At 34.3% G+C, this 23,944-nt stretch overlaps 1 protein-coding gene across 2 annotated transcripts in view; it reads left to right on the top strand.

Annotated features, from left to right (window-relative positions):
• CPNE8 (copine 8) overlaps positions 1 to 23,944 on the top strand; it is a 236,797-nt gene that overhangs the window by 174,816 nt on the left and 38,037 nt on the right. For both annotated transcript variants that reach the window (XM_045467285.1, XM_045467287.1), the window contains exons 14-16: positions 9,303 to 9,349; positions 15,869 to 16,050; positions 23,038 to 23,165. In XM_045467285.1, coding sequence (XP_045323241.1) covers positions 9,303 to 9,349; positions 15,869 to 16,050; positions 23,038 to 23,165 — 357 coding nt within the window. The remainder of the gene's footprint in view (positions 1 to 9,302; positions 9,350 to 15,868; positions 16,051 to 23,037; positions 23,166 to 23,944) is intronic.

Genomic DNA, 23,944 nt, shown 5'->3' with positions numbered 1-23,944 from the left:
TCACAACTGCTCTGAAATCTGAGATTCTGCTTTAGGGTAGCATTATCATTATTACAATTATTATCTGTGAAATGTGTTTATTGACTTCTACAGATCTGTAAAATACATATTTCTATATTTCCAGTGGATCACACTGTAACTATCTCAGGGTACAATCATAAATATTAATTTGGTTTTGTCTGCCCTTCAGTCCTCTATGTGTCTGAAGTCTTCATGAAACTCTTCACTCCGCCAGTAACATGACCAAGAACAAATATCTATAAAGTTTTCCATATCTCTTTGACTGGCAGATGAAGGAGGAAAACAGATCACAAATTCTGCGTCTGAGTCTAAAATTCATGTTCACATGAAATTCATGTCAACATTGAATCCTAGTCCATGCTTTATTAGACTATTAAATGTATTAGAAACTTGCAGGACCACAGACTGTCTTTTTCTTCCTCTGAAGAAAGCCCAAACTCTCAACCAACCTCCCATGAGCTACAAAAGTCCCTACCACTTATATGGAGTGCTCACTAGTTTTGTTGGGTGTCATTTGTCTGTTTATATGATTTATCTTCTCAAGGAGACTGGCAATTTTAAAATATTTTTAATAGAGCTAAACACCAAGTAACCACTGAATAAATCCACATTAATGAGAAAGCTATTTTAAACCTGTCTTTCTACTCTTTTTTCCCCTAAATCTCTTAGCATAATGAAACGTTATAAACAAATACGACTTTTAAACAAAGAGTGTGACAATTCAGTGACCTATGTTATAAACCCCCGTGTCTGTGTCTCTCAGACTTTATCTTCTTTCCACAATGCATACCACAATCACCAAACAAAACAGATAAATCAGGGTTTCTGGAATAAGAAAAAATGCTTTTTATGTTGCCTCTGCCAGAAATTATCTCAACTTCACTCATATCTGGGTTTGTAGTGACTTCAAGGAAAGACGAGATCAAGATTAAAACCATGGACTGTTTGTTTTCCCTCAGATCTTAGCAGAAAGGGACCATGAGAGAGGGTAATAGGTAAAACACTAAGTGGGATAATTCTGGGAAGGAATTAAAATCATAAGTAAATATTTGACAAAACATCAGGTCAATTGCAAAGATATGGTTGCTGATAACTGAGGCAGTGCATAGTAGTGATCAAGAATTTAGGTTCTGGCATTAACTGCCTGGTTCAAATTCTAAATCTGTTTCTCGTTCGCATTACCTGTTTCCATTTATATGAAATAGGAATAAAAATAATAGTGCATATCTCATGCAGCGGCTATGTGGATTCAGTAGCAGAGAGTTAACCCCAATAAATGCTAGCTACTATTTTTCTGAATAATTTGAACTTGTTTAAATTTCCAATGTGTCCTATCTCATTTGGTCTTCATAATGTCACTGGTGGTAATTGTCCTGCTTATCAGAGACATGGAGAGAAAAAGATATAGTCAAATTTACAGAGTCAATAAAAGTAATTTTTTATAGTTCACTTCTCTTTGGAGGAATTGCCAAGACATTCCCTACATTCCAATTTCAACCCAAACTCTTGATCCTGATTCTAAAATTTGTCTGAAATTATAAATAAAAAGTTTATATTCTATTTTTAAAAAAGTAAGAAGTCTTTGAGGGGTAAAAAAGCTACCTACCATTATAAGCTAATTTTAAAGGCTAACGTGGGCTTTTGATACTGCTTATTTTAAGGGTGAGTTAAATATCAGTAAGTCCTCTTATCAACAAGTTCCATAAGGATTTCTTTTCCTTAAAAATACTTGAAGCAAGTTCAATGATGTTGTAAAATGTTTGCCTTACTTTTATAACATTGGGAGCGTTATATTGGGTAGGTTGCCTCAGGGCGCACATCTTGCCAGACCATGAAATACTGTAAGTTTTTTTTTTTTTCCTAACTAATCCAATTTCTTATTTGAAAACTGAATATCCCTGTCTAGGTTTTTTATAGTGTTTCTGGTTGTGGCACCCAAGTGTTTTATATTCATCAAATCAGTGGAGAGCTAAACCCTGCAACGCTGAATGGGGGTAAATCTAATAAAAACAAAGCCATTCTGCCTTCTATAAATACATTCACATAGAATATTATCATCTATAAACTAAACTAACCTAAACTAAGATTTAGAAAATTAACTTTTATGAATATTAAAACTCATAAACTTTGTTTTGGTTAATGCATGATTCTGATTTTTACATGTTTAAATGCATGCTTGAAAAGGCTAGAGATGTCCAGGTACATCTTTTAAGAGTGTGGTTTCATTAACAGCTTATGTTATTTTTCAAATGATTTTTTCAGAGGCATTTATTTCACAGTCCAAGTAAACTGCATGTATGTTTTGTCATGAGAACTAGCACTAAGTTAGCCCAAACATTGACAATGTTTTGTATCAGGCAGTTTCTTAGTTCTATTGTATGATCAGAGTATGCACTTCTAGCCACACATTCTCTAACATAGTTCCTCTCTGGTGGGCAGTTGACCTGGTGGGCAGGTTGTGATAGAGTAGGAGAATTTTATCATTTACATTGTTTAGAATTGCTGATTTATGCTTATATTAAAATGTGGACCAAGTATTAGAAGATTAAATTATTGGTTTTAAATCATCTACAGACAATGCACTTCTTACTGTCTACACTGGTTGGGAGTTTATTACCCTATCCTTGATATACCAATGACCAACACTATGAGAAGAAGTAATGAAAAAGAAATATGTGTTAATGTTAAGAGGAACTGTCTCTTGTGACCCAGCAGAGGAAAGGATTCATATGAACCAGGAGACAATGACATGGATTCTTCAGGAGATTTGTCCTCCAGCATGTAGAGTAATTGTCATAAGCAGGTACTTGAGGGTTTTATTTTTATTAGAGGACTTCTTCAATGTAGCTATTACCTGTTTATCATATGAGAAAGCTGGGGATCAGAGACTTGCTAATCTTGCAGAGGACTCACAACTAGCTAGCTAGTTGTGACTCTGGGTTTCAAGCTCCTCAATCTATGAGTCAAAAGTTCATAGTCTTTCTACTAGGGTTCATTACCTCTTCAGCACCTACCTCACATTACATGGGATGCTGTTGGATAGTGCTTGCATTTTTGTTTGTTTGTTTCTTTGGGGTGATGTTTTATTGTTTATTTTGATTAGGTCAATTGTAAGATATTTTCTAAACTAGCGATTTGAAAAAACTTTGGCCATCTTGTAATACCTTTCTTGATAAGAAGCTCTTTAACTGCAAGACTCTGTGAAGTTGTACTTCAGAACCCTCTTATTGTGTTAAAAAATACTGAACTCAATCTTCAAAGTCTAGAGAAAGCACAAAGGTTTGGTAATTGATGAAAATCGGATTTAGTAAGGATCAAGAATATTAGTGTAAATAGTTGAAGAACCACATTGTTTGTCCCATTGCTTTTCATTCTTACTTTTGACATTTTACTGGATCCATCAGAAATCCAGACTGTTTGGAAGGATAGAAAAGAAAATAAGGCACGAGTCATAGCTTACAGTTACTTTATGCCAAGGGATTTTGTTGGTACCCATCTGGGAGGTACCCAGATAACACCATTTAAAAAAAATCATTTATTTTTGAGAGAGAGAGAGAGTGTGTGTGTGTGTGGGGGGGGGGGGTTGCTGAGAGACTAGGGGACAGAGGATCAGAGGTGCAGTCTGCATTGACAGCACAGAGCCGGATGCGGGGCTTGAACTCATGGACTGTGAGATCATGACCTGAGCTGAAGTCAGAATCTTAACCGACTGAGCCCCCCCCTCCAGGCGCCCCCCAGGTAGCACATTTCTACTGTGCTGCAGTTTGGAGTTGGGCAGGTTGGGACCTTTGTAGCCTGTATAAAGGAAAGAAAATCTGACATGGGAGAGTCAGGTTCTGAGAAATAACCTGAATCTCTGGTAGGTCCAGAAATTTGATAAGCACTGCGAGCTCCAGTTTTCAAAGAAGTATGCTAACTCAGATCCGAAAAAGCTGGCATCAATAATGGTGATAAGGGGCACCTGGGTGGCTCAGTTGGTTAAGTGTCCAACTCTTGATCTCAGGTCATGATCTCACGGTTTGTGGATTCAAGCCCCATGTCAGGCTCTGCACTGACAGTGTGAAGCCTGATCGGAATCCTCTCTCTCTCTCTCTGTCTCTCTGCCCCTACTCCACTTGTGCTCTCTCTCTCTCTTTCAAAAATAAATAAATATACTTTAAAATTTTTAAAAAAATATAATGGTGATAATAAGCATCAACTACTTGAGTGCCTGCTAAAGGACAGGTGCTTGTCCTCAAAACAACAATCCAAGGAAGGTTTTATTATCCTTAACTTAGTATAAATGAGCTGCAGGGAGGTTAAATAGCTTTTGCAAGATCACATTGCAAGTAAGTGAAAGTGTTTATATTTGAATTTACATTTGTGTATCTCAAAGCTTGCCATCATTCTAGATCTCACTTGCTGAGGGCAATTAATCCTTTGACTTGTTTATGGGCACGGGAAGCAGGGATTTTGAAGATGCAGCAAAATTTAGAATCAGGTAATGTTTTTGTTGTTGTAATTGTTAGGTAGTTGAACTACTTTTAAGAAAAAGGGAAAAGCTGATAAAGGAAAGGGTTTAGGCCATGGTGAGCTAGTGATAAGAAGGGTTGGGCTGGATGATAGTGGTGCCTGAGGCAAGTGAACCAGAGATTCAGGCTAGATTCTAGAACCCAAGAGAGAAAGAGAGTGCATGTCGGTTTATCAAGGCAGAAGCATAGTCTTGGTGCCAATGTGGTGAGAATAAGAGGAATATTAGAGCTAAGTGGGCATCTCAATTTCATTTAAGCATTCTAAATTCCAACAGCAGGTGAATCAGAACCTGCATTTGTCAAGATTAACTTTAAAATGGAGGATGGCAACAGTTCATCTTTCATATTGATAATGTTCAGTTTGTGTAGCTGAACAGAATTTGAAATTGGGAAGAAAATAAAACGGTCCTTCTGCACACCCCCATCACAGTTGTTGGTTCTCAGTAACAAATTCATAATGACAGTTGTAGAAAAGTTGTCCAAGATAGTATTACTGTGTGTGTGTGTGTGCATGCAGATGCACACAGATGCATGCATATGTGTCGTTTTCTTTGACATACATATATATGCTTGTTTTCTATGGATCTTTGCTGTGCTGGTTAAATCTTCTGTCTTGACATCTGATTTGTCATTTACAGCTTTTGGAAAGGTGGCAGAGTAAAATAAGGACATTTTTCCAAGTATATATTTTAGCAGTACTAGGACATATGCATTGAGAAGTCTTATGAGATGTTACTACTAACTCATGAAATTTGGCAGGCATGCCTTTATTTATACTCTATAATATAATACTCCTATCCAGGTTTCTTGAAATTCTGTTCCTTCTTGTCTGTTTCTAAAATGCAAAATGACAGCTAAAGTAACGCTTCCTAAGCAGAATGTTTCAAGGATTTGTATGTGATCATTTTATGAATATTCTGCCAGGAGTCATCTTGTGCGACTTTGGATGTTTCACTTTGATGCTGATTGATTTTTTTTTTTTTTTTCCAACATTAGGCTTCATGCAATACTAAAGAATGAAAAAGGATAACAGGATTACTGGTGCAGATGTTTTGTTTGGTTTACTTTTATGACACAATTCATTTATCAAAGTCCTCAAGAAATCTGTCTTCTAGCTTAAAGTTATAGTATTGCTAGGAACTTTCTTTAAAATTTTATTAATTAATATTTCCAAAATACATAGAATGTAATGCTTGGTATAGCAAATATACATTATAATATGAATGGAAACTTGGGAATCCTGGAAATAAATAAGCTGTTATCCACAGTAAATGCACAGTTGAGTTTTAGGTTATGCTGTTGATTATGAATTCTATGATAAACTGCTGTGCTATTTTTGTCATTTTTTTAATAGTAAAAGCTACAATAGTAAATAAACTCTAGGAATTCAAGGATAGTTTTTGGTTTGCTCCTGTTTTCTTAACATAGTGCTTGGCGGGGCGCCTGGGTGGCGCAGTCGGTTAAGCGACCGACTTCAGCCAGGTCACGATCTCGCGGTCCGTGAGTTCGAGCCCCGCGTCAGGCTCTGGGCTGATGGCTCAGAGCCTGGAGCCTGTTTCCGATTCTGTGTCTCCCTCTCTCTCTGCCCCTCCCCCGTTCATGCTCTGTCTCTCTCTGTCCCAAAAATAAATGTTGAAAAAAAAATTTAAAAAAAAAACACAAAAAACATAGTGCTTGGCAATCAGAAGATGCTGTATGAATGTTGAATTGTAGTTTTTTAAATGAATAAACCCAAATGGTATGATAACAGGCTCCCTCTCTCTTTCTTTTTTCCTTCCTTCTTTTCTTTCTTTCCTTCCTTCCTTTTTTTTTTTTTTAAGTTTTCTCTTCTTTTTTTTTTAATACCTCATTATTTTGGGGCTACCTAACTGGCTTGCTTTTGTAATTTAGTTTATTTAGCTAGCTAGAGGTTTTGTTAGCTAGAGGTTTCAGTCAGGTAGTTTAATAAATATCTACTCTTTTTTTATTCTTATATACAGTATAGTTCTTTAATAGTCATGCCTTTTCCTTATAGTTTTGCTAGGCACAGCTTTGGCTTCGAAAGTACCATTGTATCTCTGATTACTGAATTTTTTTAAAATCTGCAACTAATGCTTCTAAGAAGTTGGAGGTTATGCTACACATCCTGGGCTCTCCTGGAGAACAGATTAGAAGCAAGCATAAAGGGACACCTGGGTGGCTCAGTCGGTTGAGCATCCGACTTCGGCTCAGGTCACAATCTCGCGGTCCGTGAGTTCGAACCCCGTGTCGGGCTCTGGGCTGATGGCTCAGAGCCTGGAGCCTGCTTCCGATTCTGTGTCTCCCTCTCTCTCTGCCCCTCCCCCGTTCATGCTCTGTCTCTCTCTGTCTCAAAAATCATTAAATGTTAAAAAAAAAAAAAAAAAATTAAAAAAAAAAAAAAGAAGCAAGCATAAAATGAATGCATTCGATCACCCAATAAATACAGTGAGGTTCCAATATTGTCAAAGCATTGTGCAGACAGTGTTACAAGAGACAGTTGAATCAAGACAAGGTGTCTGTCCTTACAACCTAAGGGAGATTGAACCAAAGACTCAACTCCTAAACTGCCCTTTATAATGTGCTAAAATATATGTTCTTGAAACTCAGAGTTATTTTTCATTTCTAAAGAGGTGTCATTTGAAAAAAATAACATAAAAAGATATTTATACTGATAATTTTGTGATTTATATATTTAACAACATACTTGGTAGATGAGCTAATTTGCCCAAGCACGAGAATGTGCCCTGGCATTCTTATCATAAGGATACTTGTATAGGATCATTTTTGTTTGTAACATAATAATCACTATCTTTTATTGTGTTATTATAGTCAAGCAGTTTATAAATATCTAATTGTAGAAACAGAGTAGTATGTATAGAGTTTATGAATGTGGTCTTTGAAGTTAGATGTGAATTCAGATTTCAATACTGGCATTTATTACTTGTGTCAAAAATTATGAAGTTTGTGAGCATAGAATCCTTGTCTATAAAAGGAGAATAATGGTGTCTTTTAAAAAATATTATGAAATTAGTTGATATAAGCTATGTAAAAGCACATTTTATATGCTTATAGTATATAATGTGTATCTGTAATCCACATTATATATATATACACACATATAAATATATAGAGATATAATATTTCATTTAGTTTTTCTGTTAGTTCTTGCTATTATTGCGTGCCAGGCACCTGACCTCTGAGGGTTTTGAAACATGACTAATGTCAGCAACTGGGTTGCTGGAATTGAAACCCTGTTCTTTCAGATGCAAAAGCTGCACCTTTCTAATGCACCATACTACCCTCTCTTAACACCATACTACCCTGTATTACGGTCACTTCTCTCCCTTGCACCAGAATGACGAAGCAATGTGCTGATGGTGACTGTTCTTTTCAGTTCCTCAAAGGGATTTATTATCTCAAAATGTTCTCCCAGATGTCTCAAAAACACTCTTTTTCTAAAAGTTTTTAACTCCTTTTGGTTCATACGGGTTGGTGTCATGCTCCAAATTAGCCTATATTCTTAGCCTATAAACCTAATTTCTACTGAAAAAAAATTGCTTATAGCTATAAAGAGAATCTATATTAGTTTTTATTAAATGCAAAGCACAAAAGGTTGTTCATTCCTTAGGAAAAAAAAATGTGGAATATGTTTCAGTACCTGAATAGTCTAGGGATTTGGAAGCTGAATTTGTAGAAAAAGAAGGAAATATTACTATAATTTATACTCAGAGAACCACAAGGGACCCTATGCTGTAGTACCCATCATCATCATCAACCTCATCACCATCGTCATCATTATATTCGTCATCAGCAGCACCATTTAAATAGCAGCTCCAAACTTTGAAGTGTTTAATGAGTTGTGCAATATGTCAAAAGTAATTTGTCTCTAAAAATAAGGTGATTTATAGCACTCATGTTTTCAAATGGCTTACTTTTTATATTAAATTATTTTTTAAATTAGGTGTGATTTTGTGTTATCCAAGTAATCATCTCATTGTTGCTTATTTGTGGGTTTTTTCCCCCTTGTTAGTTAAGAAAGGGGTAGAATTACACACCTAAGGAGTCAGAGATGTGTATCCAAAAGAGTGAATTTTTTTATGAAAATGCTACCTTTTAGGTTTCTATCAGGAAAAAAAAAAGGAAAGAAAACAGAACTAACCCAGTAAAATAATTTTGGGGAACTGTGCTGAAAATTTAAACTATATATAACCAATATCATCTATTTAAATATTTATCTATGTCTATAAATTCACACACAGAGAGAGGAATACTGATCAGGATCTGAAATGCTTCATTTATGAAGAAAGCAGAAGAAAGTCCTGTGTGTTCAGGATTGTGGAAAGAATTGGTTTAGGAATGATATTATTAGAGATGATTTCAGCTGTGCCACACTTTTAAGGGCATAATAATTCAACAATGACTGCAAGATGGTTTTAAAAGCAAATTGATAGTAAATACTGGCATTAGAGACTGGCAAATCGTTATTTGCAGTTTGACTTCTTTATTATACAACCCTCACTTAGTTATTGTGTTCCCAAATAGGAGCTATTTTTATTCCTGACACTCGTTTTCATATTTTACAGCTGTATGATTGTAAAGGTGTTTTGCCACGCTTTTACCTTTTAAAACTGCCTATCTTGATGCTATCCGGTATATACTGTATTTTAAGAAGCTTAATGATGCTAAAAAAAAAAATAACATAAATGGAAGTCAAACTCTTTTTTATGAGATTATTTCATTTTTAATGATTCTTGTTTACTTATATTCTAGAACGCAAATCAATTTCACAGTGGCTATTGATTTTACAGCATCAAATGGTGAGTATTCTGACTATCCACTAGTAAAAAATATTAGCAATTAATTGAAAGATAGTTATTTTCATGAGTTTAGATATTTGATTCCTACATTTATATCCTTCTGAACTGTTGTTTCATATAAAATTCAGGTAATTTTTCCTTTCTTTTTACTATTATGAAATAGTTCAGGTATACAAATGACTAAAGGGAATGCAAAAAAAAAAAAAAAGCCTAATAGTCCCATTCAAATTTATTAAATATTGAAGTATTATAATTTTTATTTCACATATATTTTTTAAAAAATTCAGATCTAGTTAAGCCCATGGTGTGCTCTGTCCCACTCCTTCCTTCATCTTGATACATAACTATACTGTTGAAGTGTGTTGAATTATCCTCATTTTATAGTACCTTAAGTACCTGTACTTTATGCAACTCTCTTTGTTTTTACTTGACTATTTATTTTTAAAAATTACTCATGTTAACATATTTACATTTAATTTAGAGGGAGTGTCATGTAATACCCCATTATAGATATTCATAATTTGCCTATCAAAGATTTCAAAAAGAAAAGAGAGTCAGCTTTTTAAATCTTATTTTGAAGTAACTTTTTCTGAAACAGAACAGTCATTTGAAATGAGTGATTATGTATCCTAATAACTTAAATCTCATTATTTAACTTTTACCAGAATTTGCCATCAATTTATATTTATCTAGTTTTTCCCCCTAAATTACTTATTGTGCTTATGGCTCTCACATTATATTCCCTTTACCTCACATTTCTCTCAGTGACTCACATTTCACAAAATAGTAGAATTTTCAGGTAAGAAAGAACCTTAGAGATCACTTACTCCAATCATCCTCTTATATAAATGAGGAAACTCATATTCATAAAATCATTTTACTAAATACATCTTGGCTTGTTAGTACTAGAATTAAGAATAGAGATGAGACCAAAATCTAATTGAACTCACCTATGATTAAATATTAAGTTTATTCAACACTATGATTTCAAGTTAATTATTTTTATTCATGTATTTTATTTAGTAAAACATGAAACATAGAATAAAACAAAGTCTAAATGATTTAAAACATTACTTTTATTCACTAATGAACATTAGCACAACTAGAAGAGCAAGAATCTATTGAACAGGAAGACACAAGCTACTGAAACTGACTTAAAAAGACATAGACAATCTGAATAGACCTATAATAAGAGATGGAATTTGGAATAAAAAAAATACCCTCACAGTTTATCAGGGTCCATGTCCATAAGCTTCACTGGTGAATTCTACCAAATATTTAAAGAAGAGTTGCCATCAATTCTTCACAAACTCTTACGAACAATAGAAAAGGAGAGAATACTTCCCAACTGATTCTATGAGGTTAGTATTACCTTGATATCAAAACTAGACAAAGAAAAGAAAAGAAAAACTAAACAAAACTCAACAAAACACTAGCAAACTGAATCCACCAACAAATTAAGAAAATTATATATCCTAAGAAAGTAAAATTTATCTCAGGAATACAAGGTTGGCTTAGGATTCAAAAAGCAAATAACATACCATGTCAATAGAAGAAAATGTAAAAATCACATCATTCTCTCAATTGGTGCAGAAAAGAGCATTTGGCAAGGTCCAACATATTTTCATGATAAAAACACTTAACAAACTAGGAATTGAAATTGACTTACTAACCTTATGAAGGGAAAATATGAAAAACCCGTACCTAGCATAGCTTAATGCTTTCCCCTAAAATGAGGAATAGGGCAAGGGTGACTGCTTCTGCCACTTCTGTTCAGCATTCTACTGGAAGTTGTAGTCATGGCAATCAGGCAAGATGAAATAAAAAAAATCCAGGTTGGAAAGGAAGAAGTAAAACTATTTCTATTTGCAGATGACATAGACTTGTGTACAAAAACCCTAAGGAATCAATTCACTAAAAATCTATTAGAACTAAGAAATGAACTTAGCAAGATGGAAAAATAAAAGATCAATATATAAAAACCTGGTCTTTTTCTATGTATTTCCAATGAAAAGTCTGAAAATGAAATTATGAAAATTCTATTGACAGTAGTATCAAAAGTAATGCAATACTTAGGAAAAATTTAACAAAGTGAGTGCAAAGTTTATACTCTAGAAACTATACTCTGAAAAAAATTATTGAAATAAATTAAAGATCTAAATAAATAGAAAAATATACAGTTTTCATGGATTGGAAAACTCAACTGTTAAGAGGACATTTCCCAAAGCAATCAACAAATACAATGCAATCTCAGTCAAAACCTGAAAGGCCTTTTTTGAATAAATGGATGATTCAAAAATTCATATCGAAGTTCAAGGGACACAGAAGAGCCAAAGCAGACATGAAAAGAGAGAACAGAGTAGGAATGTTCATACTTCCCGTTTTTGAAACTTACTGCAAAGCAACAGTAATCAAGACAGCATGATGCTGGTATAAAGATAGATATATAGTTCCATGAAGTTGAATGGCGATTCCAGGGATAAACCCATGAGACTAAGGTTAACTGATTTGAGAAAGGTGTCAAGACAATTCAATAGGGGAAAGAATAAATGGTCTTTTTAACAAACAGTGCTGGGACAACAGGATAGCCACATGCAAATGATTGAAGTTCGACCTTTTTCTCATATCAAAAACAAAATTAACACAAACTAGATCAAAGACTTAAATGTAAAGGCTAAAAGTATAAACTATTGGAAGGAAACATAGGGATACACCTTCATGATCTTGGATTTGACAGCTGATTCTTAAATGACATTAAAACACAAGTATCAAAAGAAAAAAAATTAAGTTGAACTCCATCAGAATAAAAACTCTTTTATTCTTCATAGGATACTATTAACTAAGTGAAAAGACAAACCCCAGAATGTGAGCAAATATTAGCAAATCATACATCTCATAGGGGATTTGTATCTAGAACATATAAAGAACTCTTATAATTCAATAAAAAGACAAATAACCCAATTTAAAAATGGGCAAAGGATCTGAATGACCTTTCTCCATAAAAGATGTACCCATGATCGTTAAGCACATGAAAGGATACTGAGTAAACTTAGGCATCAGGAAATGCAAATCAAAACTATAATGAGATAATATTTCACACCCACTAGAATGGCTATAATCCAGGCATAATGAGTGTTGATGAGGATGTGGAGAAATTGGAAGCCTCATGCACTGTGTGTGAGAATGTAAAATGGTGCAGCCACCTTGGAAAATACATTGGCAGTTTTTCAAGTTGTTAAACATACAGTAACCATATGACCCAGAAATTTCACCCCTAGATGAATACACAAGAAAGATGAAAACATATGTCCACACAAAACCTTGTACACAAAAGATTATAGCAGCATAATAGCCATAATGTGGAAACAGTCCAAATATTCATCAACTAATAAATGGTTTTCAAAATGTGGTATATTCATATAGGAGAATACTATTCAGGAATAAATAGGAATGAAATATGAAGTGCTGATACATAGTAGGACATAAGTGAACCTTGAAATCATCATGCTAAGTGAAAGAAGCTAGTCACAAAACACTACATATTAATCTATTTATATATAATGTCCAGAATAAGCAAATTAATAGAAACAGAAAGTAGATTAATCATTGTTTAGAGCTGGGCTGGATGGAATGATAAGGGAGCAATAGTGAATAGGTACAGTGTTTCTTTTTGAGGTAATAAAAGTGTTCTAAAATCAGAGTGATGATTGTAATTATCTGTGAATATATTAAAAATCATTGAATTGTACATTTCAAATGGCTGAACTGTAAATTATGTGAATTATATATCAATAAAACTTCCTTAACAAGAATGTATTCAAGTGTGACTTTTTTATAAATGTATAATGTAACTCTAAAACAAAATCAAATATAAGTTTCATTATATCCAGTGTTTAAAGTATTACAAAATCCTTAAGTATAGAGTTCTAGCTATGAATAAACATTATGGAATCTGACTGCCTAGATTTACATTTGAATTTTATCAATTTTTACTATGCCAGTAGGGGGAAGTTATTTAATCTGAAAAATGGGTACAATAAAATAGTACCCATGTTATAGGTTTGTTGAAGGACTTACCTTGAAGTAAGGTGTTCAATACATGTTAAATTCCCTGCTATCATAATTATTATTCATGTAACTCGGGCCCCAATGTTATCAACCTACCACAAGTTCATCTTCATATGCATTGTTGCAGATACAGAGATAATACAAACATGGTCCCAGATTCAAAGAATGGACACTTTGGCAAATTTTTAATTGCCAGATTTTGTGGTGCAGAACACAAGAGTCATTTGAGTAGGAGAGAAAAGACTGTAAGTGTTGGAATAAACAAGGAAGGTTGTCTGGTGCAAATAAAACATAAGCTGCAGAGAATGAAGTGAATTTCAGGACAAGGTGGCAATTGAGAGGCAGAGATAGGAAGGGAGATATCATTAGTGATACAGTGAAGAGACTGGTCTGACACAGATGCCGGAAAGAAGTGACGTCCTTGCATGAGTGGGATCCAGCCCTGCTCTGCATGATAGGCGAAGATGTTTAGACATGCTAGGGTATGAGTGGTATTTGCATTTTAATTTTAAGTTATGATTTTCTTAATGAGATAGAATTAGTCGCCTTATTACAGCCAATAGGTAACAACTCTTCTTATATTTGAGAGTTGTGTTAGATAACCACTTAGTCAAGTAATGATATTGCTCCCCTGTGGCTCCAGTGGGCTTTTGACCAAGTGCAAAATTCTAATTTTAGAATAAAGTGTCAATGAAAAATTGCACCAGACAATTTAAACGGGCAAGGAAGACATTATTCAAGACTATTGACATAGAGGAAAGTCTACTGGAGGTCGAGTCTACTGGGATATAGGGAAAAAATTGAACTCAACTCCTCTAAAACAAAAGGTGGGAGGGATTTTAAGTGCTTCTGTGATCTAATGGAAAAGTACTGAGGGAACTTACAGGGGTCATTGGTCTGTTTGCTAGTCAGTACTTATTGAAGCTAGGCTCCTACCTTCCCAAACAGACTAGGAGATAGGAGTGCTCTCTTTCTCCATGATACATTTCAAAGGGATGTCTCCAGGTCCTAGAGAAAGACATCCCTGGGTAGTAGAAGATTTACATCTCAAAGGTGCAGAGAAAGAATTTATAATTGCAAGTTTTGTAAAGCAAATGCTCTAAGAAAAGGAAGGTCAGGGGTCTGTATTTATGAAGAACTCTTTCCAAAGTTTAGTCAAATCGAGAGGAATGAATGTTAAGGCTATTTGGTCAGAAGATACTTTTTCAGAAATTTTGTCATGTGGGACCAGCCCTTGAATGCGGGTAATCCTTTGGAAATACAATTGCATTTATGTAATGCATTATTTTTAGACCAAAAATGTTCTGTGTACAATTATATGTATTATAAACCAAGGGGATATCTCTTTTTAATTTTGTTTCTCTTTGGATCACAAGTGCTGATTATTATTATTATTTTTTTCTTATCAGAAAAGAACTGTGCCCTGAGGCTTTCCTTCTTCAGGCAATGTTTTAATGTAGAATTGAGCTTTATGTGCTATTACAAGTCCCATTTAACTTTCCATTTTCACTTAAGAAACTAAGTGGACTTTCAAGCGGCCTTTGTGCTGGTAATTAGGACAACTCAATGTGAATATCAATGTATTTGAGTGGTAGCACGTATATTTCTTTCTGACTCAAATTCATCTCTATTCAAATCCAACACCCTATAGAGTATAAGTATATTGAAATTTCAGAACCTTGTGGATGACCCAGACAGTAATAACAGTAGCAGTTAAGCCTTACATTTCTATGGCGCTTTGGTATTTTTAATCATTTCACACATAATCTCATTTTGTCCTTCAGTAAACACTGTGGTAGGATTTATTGCAGACATTTTATAGGTGTTGTCTTGAAAATTCTGAGACTGGACTTTGAGCCTTCTGACTCTCAGTTTAATGTATAGTTAGAAACAGTGAATAATTTTTCAAATACAGATATTTAATTAGCTTGAATTTGAAAATCGCTATGCTTTCTTTTCTTTAAGTGATTAAATTGGGATATTTCTCAAATATTCAATTTATGTTTATAACAGAACTTTAGGAAGCTTTGTAATTATTGAAGCGCATTAAATCAGTTGAGTCCTTTAATTATAGGTATAAGGATTCAAGGCAAAGGCACATGATTTTTTAAAAATAAAGATGACAATAAAATCAGTTTAACAAAAGTATTTAAATACTTCTTCTGTAAATGAGATTCAAAAATAGCCTGTGGCATTGACAGGGAGGAATAATTTCTGACAAAATCTGCATATGCTTTGGCATATCTTTGGAAAACTTTCTACATGTCTGTATAATGTAATAACTATTTCTATGTTAATATCCATCCAAAAAGAAACTATTTGACATAGTATGGAAGTAGGCAGAAAACATAATTTTAAGTATTTCATTCTGAAATAGACATCAAGAAAATGTCAAGAAAATGACATCTTTACTCTAATCAGTTATGTTTGAAATATTTTTTCTGTCATCAGGGAACCCTGCCCAGCCCACTTCTCTCCATTACATGAATCCTTACCAACTGAATGCCTATGGAATGGCCCTGAAAGCAGTGGGAGAAATCGTTCAAGATTATGACAGTGATAAAATGTTCCCAGCTCTAGGTTTTGGTGCAAAACTGCCTCCAGATGGAAGGATATCTCATGAATTTGCTTTGGTAAGAGTACATCACAAGGATTTGATCTTTTGAAAAAAATAATATCTTTTAATGTTGGTTCACTACTTATGCTTTAGTCAGTCACGTAGCAACTCTTTTGACTATAGACTCAGCTCAATTTTGCAAAATGATTGATTTAGAAGTGTGATATAATGGAAGAAAAAGACAGTGAAATAGATTAGTAATAAATATATCTATAGTCCATCTGGTTTCAGAGGGTCTAATCTGGTTGTCTATTGCTATATGACGAACTCCTTAAAAGTTAGAGGCATAAACCAACACCATTTCATATACTCATAATTTTGGAGTCAGGAATTTAAGCAGAATACAATAGGAGATGATATATTTCTTCAAGATGTCTGGGGTCTTAAGTAGGATGCCTTGATTGGCTAGAGGTGGCTGGAATTGTTGACTAGAACCATATATCTGGGCTACATTCTGGCTGTTGGTTGGATTGCTCAGTTCTTCTCTATATCATGTGTTCTGGGGCCAGCATGTCCCCTAAGATGGCTTCTTTGCTCATATCTGATACTCAAGATGACTGAAATAGCTGAGTTGCCTGGACATCTCTCCCTTTTTCAACATAGGACCTGCCCATGTGGTTATCATGGACCTCAGCACAGTATGGCCATCTCTTGGTAGTCAGATTTCTTACATGGCAGCCAGCTTCCCCAGAATGAGTATTCTAAAAGGCTGAGGTAGAAACTGCAGGGCTCTCTATACCATAGCATTAGAAATCCCAGAAAGTTGTTTTTGCTAAATTCTCTTAGTCAAGCAAATCACTAAGGCCATCCAACTTTCAAAGTAACCTTCACCTCTCAATGGGAGGCTGTCTCAAAGAATGTGTGACTACCTTAATCTACCATATTCAAATTTAAAGGATTAGTTATGACTAAAATTAATTTCTTTTAATGTGAAGCAATAATTGTGGCTATAATTATGATTTCAATAGAATGGAATAGATATGACTGAAATAAATATTTATCTAGTTAATGTTTACATAGATCTAGTCCATATTTTGTGATTGAAGATAAGCAATGTTGATAATTGAAGATAATGCACTCTGTTTTCCAAATAAACTCCACAAAGATAATGCTTATACACCCAGTCAGCCTTATTCTCCCTGTACTTTCTGATCAAATAATGGGAAAATCAATATAGGAATGGTTGCCTGTCATTTTGGAAAAACTTTGGCTTTTTCTGTTTAGAAGTGCCTCCCTACCCTCTACACATTTCAGGAGTAAATCCTTGCATCCCCATTATCTTTGTAAGTCTTTGCTGTTTTTATTCATGTTACAGAAGCAATGCATAATCAGAGATTTTTTAGAAGTTCTGCAAGCAAAATAAAAATAATACTACCATTTTTTGAGTAATTACTGGGTGTCAAGCCAAATATTTACAATCATTTTCTTATATGGTCTTCATAAAATTCCTGTGTGGTAGGTATATCATGACTGTCACATTGCATCACTCTAGGAAGTGTCAGTCATATTGAATACAGTTAAAGAGTGTCCCATGTGTTGTGTAATTCAGCTTAGGATCACAGGAATTAACCAGGATTCCAGAAGACAGGACTTGAACCCAGATCAGTCTTATTTTAGAATACATGCTCTTTAACTACTACTAAAGCAAATTTTATAACAGTACCTATATGAATCCCACCTCTCAGATATGTGCTTTTTAACACCATGATATAGTATGATTATGATACATACATATGCACACACACACTTCCCAAGCTTTTGTATGATTAGATTTAAACTTCCTTAAATATCTTTTAAGAGCAGTATTTTTACATTTTTATTTCTATACTTTTCCTTGCTTATCTATTCCATTGCCCACACAATTTCAGGAAAGGTTGCTGGAGGCTTTAATTCTTTCTTCCATGAAATAGCCCACATGCCACATTCCCACTGTCATATAAAAATAAATATCTATTGGGATTTTGTTGTGTCTTAGAGAATTAAAATCTCCCAGAAACTTATAAAACCATGAAAATCACTCATGTGATGCTAAGTCTTAAGTGCTTCAGGAAAAAGGTCATGAGCTATTTTAAAGCTTAAGAAAGAGAATAATTATGTTAAACTAAATGGGACTTATTAATTTTTCCTTCCATACATTTCTTCTCACCCTTGTGTATGTTTTTTTTTCCTTTTATCTCTCTCTCTAAACCTCTCTTTTTCTGCTTTTCCTACTTCCAAATTCTTTCCTCACAACAAAACCGATGCAAATATCTATTACCATGGAAGGATTTTTTTTATTATTTGCATCTTAAAAGTTTGTGAACCCAACTCAAATACTTATAGGATAGAGATCATACCCCTTTAAAGTTATGAAAAATAGTCCCCCAAATTGAAGATGAAAACAACACTGATGATAGCACATGAACTTTAACATTACTAACTGATTAATTTTTTCAAAGCACTTTTGTTTTCTTGGGTAAATAAGACAGGTAAGACTTCAGTAGGTCTTCAAAGAGTTAGTATTTGATTTGATTTTTTGCTAAACTATTCTGTTAACTTCATCCTTAACTGTCTCTAGGTGCTGAAATGGCAAATAGAAAAACTGTCCCATATCAATCTAACAACTAATATACTCTGTAATCCTAACAAACCCTCATATTTTCATGGTAAGAATTTGTGATGTATATTCATAAACATTAATCTATTTATCACACTGAGTTCAAGTAATCTTTCAGTTAGCAAGGGAGGCCTTCTTAAAAATTAATCCCTCATTGGTGAGTTTAGGGCTAACACAAATGTTCAAAGTTGAACATAAAAACTTATTTTTTTATGTTTTCTTTGCTGTTAATCCAAAGGGTCTCAGATAAACCCCAGCTTTTTATTTGAAATATGAATAAGAATATATTCATGTATTCCATTGTGGAAAAAGAACAGGGAATGGGAAAAGGAAAGGAAGAATGTGCTGGTACCACCACGTTAGCACAAACGTTGTGAAAAGGAGTCATTGCTCTCCTCCCATTGTGATTTTGATGACTCCTTAAGGTGTTATAACCGAAAATATAATAGCATAATAGTGTGGAACTTTAGAGGAAGTATTTGTAATGGGCATGAGGCCAGTGACCCTTAAAGGAAAGTCTCCTGCAATGATCAATAGAGAAATGGTACACCTGTCCAAGTGATTTTTCATACTAGATCTCGAAAAGTGCTGGCCTACTTTTCACTTATCTTGTCATTTATAGATATCTGCACAATTTAACATGTGTGTGTGTTCTCACCCATCTAGATGCTAACAATTTGGGGCGGCTGGGTGGCTCAGTTGGTTAAGCATCCGACTTTCACCTCAGGTCATGATCTCATGGTTCGTGAATTCGAGCCCTGCATTGGGCTGTGTGCTAACAGCTCAGAGCCTGGAGCCTGTTTCAGATTCTGTTTCCCTCTCTCTGTCTCTCTGCCCCTCCTTAGCTCTCACTGTCTTTCTCTCTCAAAAATAAAAATAAACATTTAAAAAAAATTTTAGATGCTAACAGTTTAACAAGCAAGGGTCTTAACACTGTATGCATAAAATAGAAGCTCAACAGATGTTTATTTATTGAATAAAAGGGAGACTTTTCTCCACAGTAAGCAATCTCTGGGCAGCAGCAGATACATTTCAAAGAGTAAAGTAACAACTCCTTAGAGCTTCTGTTCAACATTTTGTCAGCTTGTTAGGCCTGCTGAAAAGTATTATAGGTTCTAGGCAGCAGCAGAGACTATATATAGTCTTCTCTTTTAGGACTGAATCTAAATATTCAGTACAATCTTTCAGGGAACCAAATGGAGGGGAAAATGGAGAAGGGCCCAACGTCCCTCCCCACACTTAAGTCTGCACTGTGGGAGTAGTGCTCGTTTCAAATTCTGCTCTTTATGTGCTATGTGTTCTACAAATTAACATTCATTATTTTATAAATGGAAAAGGTTGTTAATTAAAATGGAAATATAAAATAGGGCATCCACTGCCCCCTTCATTAATAAACAACAAAATTGAATACACTTATTTTCAAAAATATCCTGTGCTTTTGGGCTAGTTGCACACATGAGCTCATTTTAATTTGTTTTAACAAGTAAAAACTAATTGCTTGTTAGTAATTAGTAACTAACACATAATTGGTTTGTGAAAGGAGTTTTAAACAGACTTTAAAAAAATCTTTGTGTAACTCATAATAACTTGGTTATTAAAAGGAAAATCTCATTTTAATAGCTGTAAATTATTTTAAATAATCCTGATATCATGCCAAGCATATATTAAAAAGTGTATAATTTTACATCATAAATATTTTTATCATCCAACTCGTATGAGGAATTCTTAGAGCAATTTATTACAGAATTAGGACTAATGCAGAAATCAGTGCTTTATAATTTTTTTTAATGTTTATTCACTTATGTGAGACAAAGAGCATGAGCAGGGGAGAGGCAGAGAGAGAGGAGAACACAGAAATCGAAGCGGGCTCCAGGCTCTGAGCTGTCAGCACAGAGCCCGACGCGGGGCTCGAACCCACGAACTGTGAGATCATGACCTGAGCCGAAGTCGGACGCTCAACCGACTGAGCCACCCAGGTGCCCCCAGAAATCAGTGCTTTAAATATTCCATAATGACGAATAGAGCATCCACTAATTATCTTTCCACTAAGAAATAAAATGGTGAGAAAAATGGTGACCTTGTAATTTCAGTTCCACAGGAATACAGAAAATATATTATTTTCTAGAAATATAAACCCTTAGTCAAAATGTTAAAAGGATAATGAAAAAGTTGCTCAGAACTATCTTGGTTTGTATTTCTCCCCCTAAAGGCAGATATGGAATACATTTTTATATGCTAAAAATCAATAATGAGTTTTAATTTTAATCAGCTTCATATCTGATTAAAGGAAGAACACTATAAAATTTTATTTAAAGGAAGGTTAAATAGGTCAGCTCAGATTAACATCAAAAGCAATCATTAACTGCTTTGTGCTAAATATTAAGCTTTTACATTATAATTTCAATCAATTAATGTAACCAATTGTATAATATAAAATTATAAAGAGGTCTATATTATTATAAATTATAAGAGGGCTTTTATTATTTTTATGTTTTTAAAAATTGACATGATAGTTAATGAATAAAAAATTTGATGAAAAGACAAAATTAATAGGAAAAAGTGGGTAAAAATTCCTCTCTCAGAAATGGCAAAATTGAAGTGGTTGAAATAACTTTGGGGCACAGTTATCTAAGCTCTCAGTGCCTTAGTTTCTTCATTTGTAATGTGGAGATAATGACAATACTTTATCTGCTTTTTTTAGGGTTGTTGTAAAATCTATATAATACATGTAAGTGCTTTAGTGTAAAGCTTAGTATATAAAATTCAACAAATTTTAGTTATAAATGGCCAGTGATTGTTCAGATATAAACATGCATCATGAAATTATTATTAACTATGTTTAAATATAATTAAGGTCTCTAGTGTTTTAAAATGTATCTACAGTTTTTAATACTTCTCCCCTTTCAGACGTGGAGCCTAACTCCCCTTCCCTTGAGCATAGGCTATACTTAGGGATGCATTTTTAGCAAATAGATTAAAGTAGAAGTGATGGTGTGCATCTTATGAGACTGGCTTATAAAGGGCATTGGGGCTTCCTTCTTGCTGTCTTCTTGGATTGCTCATTCTGAGGAAGTTTGCTGCCATGTTGTAAGAACACTCAAGCAGCCCTGCAGAGAGACCATGTTGACCTCCTGCTGGCAGCCATTTAAATGAGCCTTCTTGGAAGCAGATTCTGCAACTCTGGTTAAGCTCTCAGGTGTCCAGGTTGGCATACTGACTGTGAACAAGAACCATCCATTAAGCTGCTGCTGACACCCAAAAGATGTTGAGATAAGAAATAATTACTGTTTGAAACCACTAATTTTGACGTAATTTGCCACAAAGCAATAGATAACTAATATACTGCTTCATGTTATTTGTTAAATCTGGTCTAGGAGAATTAACCCTCATAATACCAAAGCATTTAAGGTATGGAAAAGCTGGTCTGGGTCTCCAGGTGTAAAGTTGCCCTTCTAGGTGCCATCTCCAGAATAAGAACCTAATGGCAAGCTCATTTCCCTTAAAGAACATGGATGATTCTTTGATTCTATTCCTTTTACCTTGTCTTGACATTTCTCACACCAAATTGCATTCCTTCTCTGCTTGGGGTTATTGCAACATGAAAATGTGCATGTGGCAGATGTTTCATATTTTTCCTTCTATAAGGTAAAACTGAATGGATAGCAATTTTTTTTCTTGATTTTAATAGATATCACTGCAGAAAACTCAGAAAAGACTGAATAGTTTAAAGAATGAGGGGCGCCTGGGTGGCGCAGTCGGTTAAGCGTCCGACTTCAGCCAGGTCACGATCTCGCGGTCCGTGAGTTCGAGCCCTGCGTCGGGCTATGGGCTGATGGCTCAGAGCCTGCAGCCTGCTTCCGGTTCTGTGTCTCCCTCTCTCTCTGCCCCTACCCCGTTCATGCTCTGTCTCTCTCTGTCCCAAAAATAAATTAAAAAAAAAAAGTTGAAAAAAAAATAAAAAATTAAAAAAAAATAATAAAAAAAAAAAAAGAATGAAAAAAAGCCACCAATTATATGTAATCACCCAGAGTTAACCACTGTTAATATTTACTTCTTTTCAGGACTTTTATATGTTCTTCTCTACATATTCACAGACATGTGTAAAATGAAGACAGTAATTATGGAATGTTGTGATATTCAGCTTCTCAAGATTATTTAGAATTTTCTGCGGTTCTTTTTATGAAGAGTATCAGTTTTTAATGACTATATATTAGATTCATCATATCATAATCTACATAATATATTGTAATCTATTGTTGACCACTTCATTTATTATGTTTTGCTATTTTATAAATGTGCTTCCAAAAAATCTTAAAATCTTTGAGTATCAACATATCTTTTCTCTTTTTCATTTGATCTTTGTAGACACTATTAACTTTTACTCTTTTTTGCTTGTAAATTCTACAGAATGGAAACCCTCAAAATCCCTACTGTGATGGCATTGAAGGAGTCATGGAGGCTTATTATAGGAGTCTGAAATCTGTACAACTGTATGGGCCAACCAACTTCGCTCCTGTAATTAATCATGTAGCAAGGTAAGTGGACGGAGACAAGATGTTTATCCCAGTGTCCCAGACAGCAGTGAAATTATATTATTGTTACCATGACTCCACAAATGAAAAGTGTTTTCTTCTAATTTACCTCTAAGAAAATGAGGAAAAAGATACAGTGGGAAGAGTCTCCACTGAGCTATCGTAATACTTTGCTAAGAACTTTACAGCAAAATCTCAAGTGAAGAAATATACACTTAGTTATTATCAGAACCTGTATTTGTTCAACCAAGAAAAATGTTCTGTTCTTTGAAAAGGCAGCCATGAGAGCAATAACAAGATCGATTATGATCTCAATGGTGTAAATCATTCAATCTAATATCACATCCCATGGTAACATAGAAGTAATAAGAGACCAAATTCCATGAAGACAACTAAAGTGTTTCAGTGATAATATAGGGCACATTATTTTAACCACTCTGAAATTAATATAATGGCTAATTTTAAGAATTCCCAGAGCTTTACCTGTATATAGTACGTAGTATTGAGTTCAGAATATAATTGCTTATGATTCCAACTACAATTCTAGAAAAAAAATTTAAATGTAAAAATGTACACACACTTATCATTTTCTTCATCAGTGTCTAAACAAATAAATTAGACACCACTTTCAAAATCCCTAAAAGGTTTGACCCAGTTGCAGATCCTATGAAACACTGCCTTATTTTTAGAAAATTTAAAAAGTGTAGCTTTTGTGTCCTTCCAAATATGTAGTAAGAACGTGAAAATATACTACATTTGGATAATTTTATCAATGCATAAAG

This window comes from Leopardus geoffroyi, chromosome B4, assembly GCF_018350155.1.
Source record: "Leopardus geoffroyi isolate Oge1 chromosome B4, O.geoffroyi_Oge1_pat1.0, whole genome shotgun sequence".
Lineage (NCBI taxonomy): Eukaryota > Metazoa > Chordata > Mammalia > Carnivora > Felidae > Leopardus > Leopardus geoffroyi.
Note: the sequence above shows the minus strand (reverse complement) of the source record. Positions and strands in the feature narration are given on the sequence as shown.